This window comes from Anopheles cruzii, chromosome 3 (genome assembly GCF_943734635.1).
Source record: "Anopheles cruzii chromosome 3, idAnoCruzAS_RS32_06, whole genome shotgun sequence".
Taxonomy (NCBI): Eukaryota; Metazoa; Arthropoda; class Insecta; order Diptera; family Culicidae; genus Anopheles; species Anopheles cruzii.
Window position 1 is genome coordinate 30,994,271 of NC_069145.1, and position 9,455 is coordinate 31,003,725.

A 9,455-nucleotide genomic window follows, 5' to 3' on the forward strand; every position below is an offset into this window, starting at 1 on the left:
GAGAGCGAGCGTTCCACACCAGGGAGAGCTCGACCACTCACCTAAACCGCTTTCACTACAATATAACTACAAGCATGAATAAAGACCAGTGAGTCCCCGCTGATAGAGTAGTCAGTAACGCTCTTCGCTGTCACGCAGCTAGCCTGGGTTTCGAATCCCGGGATAGGTTGTTAGGCAGCTGGCCACGGTTTCGAATCCCGATACCGGCGTGACAGGGGGATTGGCGCGGGGCTCACAATCCTGCCCGTAAAAAAACGATCCGCTACAGAGAGCATCAGAGATTAACATTGTCTCTGGGGCAGGCCATGACCGCGCAGCGGTTGTAGCGCCAAAGAAGTAGAAGAAGAAGAGTCCATTGGGGACATCAACACTGCAAAATTAAACAACGCGTCCAAATTGCATCGGAAGACTCATACGATTTCCTCCAGATTGCACTCCATCCTAGAACCAACACAATAAAACGTTTCAAAGATCGATAATACTGCAAGCCCTAAACAGACCAACCACAAACCTAACTCGGAACCTATTAAATGCGGTCATAAAAATTAAACGCCAACCCCACGAATCTGCAATATGAATATCAACGGCAGGGAAAGAATTAGAAAAATTCAACGATACATCGAAGATCACACGAAACTTGAGATAGGAACATGGGGCCAAAATTGTAGAACGAATATGTGAACACTAGAGTAAATCCCAAATAAAGTCAGATATCATAAGCTACGGCACCCTCTGGTCTTGAGTCTTTTTCTCTTAGCCTGTTTGGTGCAGCAAACTGAGATCTCTCCGGATGTCGGATGACATGCATTGTGTGTGTACAGGGTTCAACACAGTGCCCATATCACAGCACAAATACATAAAATATATCACGCCAACACAAACCCAAATCATAACCAATATTAGATTAGTCGTATTTTCGGAACCTGCACCGAATGGATTGATTGAAAGGGTTGACCGAGTTTTAATCATTCGCTTCCAGTTTTATGTCAATCAAGAGAGATAAAGAGACACTGAGAGAGAGAGAGAAAGAGGGCCAATTCGCAATGCATGTCGCAAGCGGCCAAATATTTGCCAAACCGTAAGCCAAAATCAGAACACATAAAGTAATGCGGCATGCCAATTGCGGGACTTCATCAGTTGGTCCTCAAACACACGGATTAACCGTTTGAGTGTGCACAAAAATAGCCTACGCATATTGGCACATACAGGTCACCGATGGGGCGTAGTGGCCCCCAATCTGCTGCCTAGTGTAGAATTCCCTTTATTTATGTTTAATTATTCGACTGCGACTACCGAAAATCAATTACAGCATCAAACACCGTCGCTCGATGGCTGGTGACCTAGGACATTTTCCCCCCAGTTTTTTATGCTGATCCCAATTCGGTCGCCGCAGTCGGGACCAAACAGAACACTCCCCGTAACCAACGGGGAGTGTTACGGGGAACACTGGCGGTTGAGATCAAATCGAATGTCATTTGCCATCACATTAGCAAACTATACAGGCCACCGTGGATCATTCGCGCCGCTGTCGCGAGACCTCGATTTGGTGGTTCGATTAACGACTGTACGTGGACTATGATAAACTATGATGTCATTCAATTCGTTGCCAGATGGCAGGGCCGGCTGGTGCGGGCGGATAATTTTATGCTCTAATGCTCACTTTTCCGGTATCGTTTCGTGGCGATCACGCGTCTCCGGTTACCAACACAGTATCGGTGTTTAATCGGATAGATTAAAATTGAAATCGGGTCAACTGCTCATTGCTGGCGTTTGATGTGCCAGCGAGTGCCACAGTCTAAATTCATTCCGAAAATTATGAAACAAATATCAAGTTATTTGCCGAAAAATTATCAATAATTTCAGAACGCGCTCGCACTCGGCACTTCGGCGCTGCTTGGTGCATCATAATGATTCACCACAAAACGGACGGGACGGTGGCACCCGCCACCCACCAGCCACCCACTGGAAGTGTTACGTTTCCCGTCATCATCACCGGCACGGCACGGAATGTGTCGTGTGCGAAAATGGCGAATGTTTGCGCCGGAAATTGGTTACCCGGCCACGAGCCGGCGATCGGATGGAGGGTCCTAGCAACCGGCAACCAACCCGGGCCACTGGATTGGAAATTCCTCCGGGTTTTGAGATTGAACCCAAGCGATGGTCATGCAGGAGGGCGGTCACCACACTGGCACGTCCGATCGCACGCACACACACACACACACACTCGTACATAGTAACGGGAAATTAAACTCAACAACACAGAAGCCGACCTTTGGCGCTCGGCGATCGATGGGTTGGAGGAGAGCGGACCGCAACGTGTTGCTTGCAGTGCACCGCTGCACCTACGATTGCGCGCGACTAGATTACGAACCCTAGCACCGTGTCAGATTGGTGGTTTTTACGAGTTCAGCCGCGCCACCGAGCGCGCCGTGCGCCGTGTTCTGCGCTGCGAAGGATGCTCCTAAACCATCCCGATCCGACTCGAGCAAGGTTGCGTATCCGTGTACAGCGTTTTCGATTAGCACTCCACTCTCGCACTCCAGTCGCACTCCAGTTGCACTCCCCGGTCCGGGCCCGGCCAACCGATTTATGACTTTTGGTCTGGGATCAGCACCTGAGCGATGGGCTTCCGGCGAGACAGTGCCGAACTCATTCGCGTAATTACTGGCCGGGTAATAGTCATTCCGCCGAGAGGGTGGATACTGGAACCGCGCAGACGGGCGAGGGGCGGGGGCGGAAAAATTAACTCCCCAGCGGTGAACGATGGAAAATAATAACCGAAACAACGCGTGCTCGGTGTTCGACGATGAGTTTTGGGGAGGGCAGCAAAAATTAGGAACTAAAATTGTTTGGCGCTTTGCAGGGCGTACTTTGTGCTTTGTAGCCGGTAGCCCAACCAAGCTTGTTTAAGGATTAGGCGAACCCGGGGGCTGCTCGTACGTTCGTTGCTCGTTGTTCAGTATTCAGAGAATATATTACAACTCCCCGACGGCGAGTGCAGCACGACTGCAGTCATAAGTTGCCGCGGAAAGGGGCATTGGTCATAATTTAAACTTCGACGTCAAATATTGTGATCTTTCGAGTTTTCGTTCATACATTTTTATTGAAATACATAAAGTAGCATCACAGCTAAAAGTATGCTAAGGCTCAAATTAAACATTTTACGATAAAGACGCAAACCTCGATACTTTGTACCTAGATTACATCCATCTAGACTCCTCACTGTTGCAGTAACTTGACGAAAATACATTAAAAACTGGATTAACTTTCTTGTGGATCATCCGTCAGCGCAGCACCGATCAATCGGTTTTTGTGCAAAAGACGTCAGTTCGAAACCTGACACTGTATCAACTTAAGTGCAAAACTTTAAGTTGGTGCCTAATACGGCTCTGTTTGTTTTAATAATAATAAAAAATAGGATGAACCCTTTCATGTAAAAATAACGTATGCCTATGATACATGGCAGTTGTCCAATGGCTCCACATTCAGCCTGTCCCACAGCTCTCTGCCTGCCGCAAATAGATCGGCTCTGTATCGGCATACCCAACGGTGCACGACTTCATTTCACGTCTCCCTAAACCTGACCGGTTCCGTCTGGCAAATTAATTGTTCGCCAGGCTGCAAGCCTAGGTTAAGCGATAGTGGTTCAACCTAGCCTCGGTCCTCGCCGCCGTCGATGTGCCGCATCTTCGGCTACCCGTGAGGCCCCGTAATTGAATCCCCGGTGCCCACCGTTCAACCGGAAGCAGCTCGGTTTGCGTCGGCAGCGGACCCAAGGTGCCCCCTCCCCACCCCCCCTTCACGACCAGCACTTTTCTTTTGCCGCCCAACTCAGCGGACGAACGATGGACGGCGAAGCGATATGCCCCACCGAAAACTAATGACCGCAATTAAACCGAACAAATGATGTTCATCTCCGCACTAATTGTCGCTCTATTTCTGCACGGCGCATTGGGTAGCAGTGGCCCGGGCCCAGGATGCTGCCGGGCACCAGGGTCCAGGGTCTATCCTCGAAGGCTCGCGAGTCCTCGCGTTCGGACGTTCGATGATGATTCGGTTTTTATTTTCCATTCCATGGCAGAACCGCTCTTTGGAGCGACCATTAACCGGAAGGTAGTTCGCGATGCGCGATGTCGCTTATCTTTATCCGCGGCGATTTTCCTTCCAGCTTCCGGGCGATGGCTGTGTTTGTGTGTGGTGTGTCACCCGAGTGGAAGTGTCCGTTACTTTGTTTTCACAAGCACCGCAACGGGTGAACCCGGAAGTAGACGCTTGTTGACAAAACCCAGAAAAGTGCAACAACAAAAAAGTAATAGACGGCGTTGAGCCGCCAACGGCCGACATTTCCGGCGGCGAAAGTGATTCGACCATGAGCCGAAAGGGGGAAAAATGTAAATTTTTGACCGTTCACTTTTTACGACAATAATTATGAATATATTCCGGAGCGAAGCCCGTAAAACAGTGAACGGCCGCTGCGTTCCCAGAAGGCCCTTACCTTTCTGCCGTTGATAAGCCCTGGGACGGCAAAAGCGTCCGGCTTCTTTAAATTAAAACATTAAAGTCCTACCTTTCTCACTCTCTTTTCCTCCCTCAGTGGCTCCATTAGGATCCCAAGAAATCACCCCGGTTTCATGGTTCAATCATTTTTCCGCATCATTGGCCACCGGAGCAAAGAACGGTAAGCTGAGCAACCGGCGGACTTGAGGGCATCCGGAAGAAATCTGCTCCCACTTCCGGTGCAAGCCGCCCCGCTGCCTGGCACGTCCGCCCACTTGTTTGCTTGGTGGCGTTGGAAAGTCGCTCGTTCGGCGACGGAACGGAAATGGAAAAATCCCCAGTATCGGCGAAGCGCTGCTCTGATGAAGACAATGATTACACCGGTCTGGTGGCGGAGGGCACGGGGATGGATGGGGACCCGTCCTAGACACAACTTGCTCCGGGACACAATTTTGAACGAAAATCCTCACCCGACTCGGAGGACCCCGGAACGGCAAGCAGTAACGATGGACTGTATAAATACCCCGCTACATGAAACATCCTTTCGAGCCCACCCCCCGGTGGGTGGTTTTAGGGCGCTGGGTGGGGCGGGGATGACGACGACTAGGACCGTCGAGTGCTTCACCGGTTCGGATGGTTTCCATGACCATGAAACGGATATTTACCGATGAACTTCTAATATCCTCTTTGTTTAGGATCTTCTTAAAACGGACTTCCGCTCCGGGGGGCGTTCAAAGCCCGTGGCCCACCCGTGCCTCCGCTACCCGTCTAATATTTCGTCCCCGTTTCAGGGGCCAGAGATGGAGAAAAGAGCATAAACCTCAACCCTTACGTCGGCGGCGCCATTGCCGAAGGCGCGCGGTGTGTTGGTGGTGCCGTAAAACAAAGTTCTATTTGTTTTTGAAACTGCATTTCGAAGTCGAATGTGCGTCTATCGCTCTTTGGGCGATAGACACGGATCCCGCCGGTACGTGTCGGTGCTGAGGCACCGAACATCTTGGCATTTCGGATTCCGCAGCCCGGGGCCAACCGAGAGAAGGTTATGTGGTCTCCCTCGGAACGGGTTAATTGCTGGAAGGGATTTACCTCTCACTCGGCGAAGATTCCACTTCCGGTTGATAGTGGATGCATGCTGTAAGATAAAACATCCCGCCCCACAGAAAAGTGTCGTTGCTATGCTGGAGGTTGTGAAGCAACCGAAAACGATGCTGGAACACGTTTCCGGGCACCAAACTTTGGGGTCTCGTATTTTTCGCATCAACATCGAATATCTGATCGAAAGCGTACCAACGCTAGGTTTTTTTTTGTAATACCCAAAACATATAAAAGGACGGTGAAAACATTCCAAACACCGGCCGAGGGTTGTTTCGGGCGAACCCATTCACATCTTGAACCCATAAGGAGTATTGAGGAGTTTCAAAATGTTCGCTCTAAACAAGCTCCAAAGTCTTTCGTGCTTGTAAAGATGGCCTGTTTTCGATAAGAATTGCTGTTAAGTAAGAGTGTTTGGGTGAAGAAATGGTTCATTTAATTAACCTATCTTAATTGAAGCCTTTCGGGCTTAAGTTTACCATCTTGCCGCGAAACGACCAGTAGGTACACATTAGTTAGCCCCTTTCTCTTGCAAAATAAGGGACGACCTCAGCGAACTGTCACCTTCCAATGTTAGCATTCGCACAAGTTTTACGGCTTGCCGTTCGTTCCTGCTCATTGCGCGGCTCATTTGTTTCCGGGTTTCGCCGGCTGCGGATTGCATTCTCCTAGCGGCTAGAAGGGCGCAGTGCATTCGCGTGCCCCGGACCCGTAAGGCCACCTCATTTACTTCGAATTATCTTCGATAGACTTGTTACTTTTTTTCGTCCTTTCGCGCCAGCCGGCCGTGGCGTGGAAATGATTTTGTTTATAGTGCAATTACAAAAGTTCCCTTAATTAAGATAATTCTATCGCAATTATAGCGTTCTTTATGGTTCCCATGCTTCTCGTGTTGCTCATTTTCTAGCTTCCTTTTCGGGCGTACGACAGAACGGGCACGGCCTTCCAACTCCTGGCGGAATTCACTTTTAACTAGTTTTCAATACGAATGGTTTTCCGGTGCGGACGCCTATTCGGGAGAACAGTATTTGTGTTTGTTTTTATTGGCCCAGAAGCAAACTTGAGTTTAATGCACTTTGGTGGAAAATTTAATAGCAGTGAACATCCAACACGAACCGCGAAGAACGCCTTGAAGGCTCGATTACTCGATTCCTCTCAGATGCCAAAGTGGAATGCTGTGGTTTCATCATCCGTGCGACGGGAAACCTCAAAACCACTGCAATCCGACGCCTAATGCGCCCGACGACGGGTTTCGTGCGGTTCGCGGCGAGCAGTAATGTTACTGACGTCTTGTTAATGGTTTCGCCTTCGACTTATCCACCGCACACACACACACACACAGACCTTGCTCCGAGGACCGACTGTTTGATGGTGCCTCAGTGGTGCCCAAACCAGCAACCAGCATTCCGTTAATAACTCGGCTTGATTTGGGTTTCTGGTGATGGTTGCTCGAGTGACGTTGACGAGCACACCGGGTACGCACCGCACAAACTGATACAGTAAATTACAGGTCCCGACACATCAAGAAAGCTTGCCATTCGATAGGGAAACGAGCACTTCACTAATCCTCCGGTCGGGCGGCATCGAAGGCGTGAAAAATGCTTCCGGATGTGTAGAATAATCGATGAAGCTGCGCCAGGTATTCAACCTTCAAGCACACTCAACATACCGATTTCGTTCCCGCCACCAACACCAGGCGATGTAATATTGTAATTGTTTCTCCTGTGATTTATCGAAACTAATTCGATAATAAATTAGCGCCAAATTATTGGCCACCCTTGAACTCTCTGGGTGCGGTAGCTTCCCCGGAAGCGAGCTATCTGACGTGGGATTAGTCGCCTTGGACTGAGAATGTCCGCAAAAGTCCTGTCTTCCCACAGCGCCCTAATTGAAATCGTAAATTACACACGTATGTAGCCGTTTGGACGAAATTAGCCGAAAGCTAATAGACTTGCTCGTGTCTATGGCGTGTGCGCTCGAGAAGTGATTTATTTGCTACGTAAAAATATGCAAATGAACTTATGATTGAAAATTTTAATTACTTCAAACGTATTGGCGAACGCTGTCCATAGTTTCAATTTGCTACAATTACATTGATCATGGATTGGGTAGTCGATTGTTCATCAATTTAACTTTTATCTTACCGTTTTCGGAATTTGGTATGCTTTTGTGCTAGATGATTAAAATGAGAACATTGTGTATGATGCTGGGCTTCCTTTATCAGCTATTATTTACATATTCCTTTGATTGACAGCTTTGGAAGTAACTTTGACTATTTTCTCATCTCTCATCTCTATTTAGACCGTTAACGGTCGTTTTGAATTCCAATAGTTTATTTAAAAAAAGATGCTGTGTGAACGTGCTCCACGTTACATCGGCTGTTCGTATAGAGTGCGTATGGCTGTGTGCGTGTTGCTTTGAAAGGAGTGTACGTTAAACATAATCTGATCTTGCAGAGCGAGAGCGATAGAGAGACAAGAATTGACCGTGCACATGAGAGAGAGAGAGGGGGAGAACATTGGGATAAATCGTAGCGTCGCAGATTGCTACGCAGAAAACGAATTGAGAAAAATCTTTGTGCGTGAAGTTGAAACTTATTTGTGTTGCAACTTAACTCTTTTTTGGTAAGAATACATAATCTTCTGTAAGTGCCATTATTCGCATATTACCGCCAGACTGTATCTTTTTCTCCAGCTAAGAAAATGCCGGTTACATGGCTCGGGCTGACTTACAACGTGGAGCATATAAATGGTCAGTGCGTAATCGGTCCGCCGGCCCAGCTCGATCCGCCGGATTTCAATGAAGAACTGTTTTTTAGCGGCATCCCGAAACAATATGGGCCGGACGAGCTGGTGCCCTTGCTGTCGAGTGTAGGGCGCATTTACCAAATACGGATGTACCTGAATTTCGATGGTACCAGTAGAGGCTTCTGCTTCGTGCACTATTGCTCGCCGGACGCGTTCGCGAAAGCAAGGACTCTCACTAGAAATGGCCTCTTGGACCGTAACCACTGTTTAAAAATCCGCCCAAGTAAGGACATTAGTTGGGTTAAAATGCGGCGAGTGGATAACACCTTGAGTAGAGAGAGGATCGAATCAAGGATACACGATGTCACGAAATTGAAGGGCGTAAGTATGGCGCTGAACCTTAACCTTCCGCTTTCGGTTTGCGCAGTCTGATTGTGCGTTGTTCCGTTGTTTCCTCAGTTTTCGGTGACGCTGCAAAGGAACGTCCGCCAGCAGGACGCGAAGATCAAATTTGCTTCCCACGAGGACGCCATCAAGGCGCTGCGTATTCTTGGCAGTTATAAATTTATTTTCGGTGCAGATTGTGTGATAAAACTTTGCAATACTCACGACGTTTCTTGAAGGCTGTATAATCTGAATGACGTGTTTTGAACAGCTTCAGACGTTTCATACTGAATGATTTTTAAATTATTTTAGCTTCTTTTTAGTTTGGCATCAGAACGGACAGAGCAGTTAAAGCGTTCCTTTTAGATTATTATTTCAAACTTTTCGTCCTACCTAGTGTTTGCTGTACTATTTATTATAATAGCATTTTGACCATTTCCGACGGCAATAAAGTTTAAAATATTCCACTTTAATTGTATGGTCGTGTTGGAATCATTCAAAACGCAATGCAATGACAGACGCTCGATTACTAATTCTGTGCACGGATACTAATAATATCCTAATGGGAAAGTAGTTCGTAAATGGCCTTTTCATGTCTTATGAACTTAAATTTTAAGGTATGGCAGAGGCGTGTAATGAGTAGCTCCATGTTCATTTATTGATCCTGTCGGTGCTATTTCTTTTTCCATTCTGCTCAGAATGTATTGCTTCCTATTTACTTTCAATCAAGTTCAA

The 9,455-nt window shown here is 47.9% G+C and overlaps 1 protein-coding gene across 1 annotated transcript; it reads left to right on the top strand.

The window, feature by feature from the left end:
* The first annotated feature begins 8,291 nt into the window (after positions 1-8,291).
* On the top strand, positions 8,292-8,957 carry LOC128270212 (APOBEC1 complementation factor-like). The gene is made up of 2 exons (XM_053007615.1): positions 8,292-8,717; positions 8,796-8,957. The coding sequence occupies exons 1-2, from the start codon at positions 8,292-8,294 to the stop codon at positions 8,955-8,957; spliced, it is 588 nt and encodes a 195-aa protein (XP_052863575.1).
* Positions 8,958-9,455: the final 498 nt, after the last annotated feature.

What these genes read in the sequence shown, in the direction of transcription:
- LOC128270212 (XM_053007615.1), top strand. Translation starts at nt 8,292, where the DNA reads ATGCCGGTTACATGGCTCGGGCTGACTTACAACGTGGAGCATATAAAT. An exon ending in ATGTCACGAAATTGAAGGGC is followed by an intron (nt 8,718 to 8,795) that starts GTAAGTATGGCG and finishes TTGTTTCCTCAG; the next exon opens with TTTTCGGTGACGCTGCAAAG.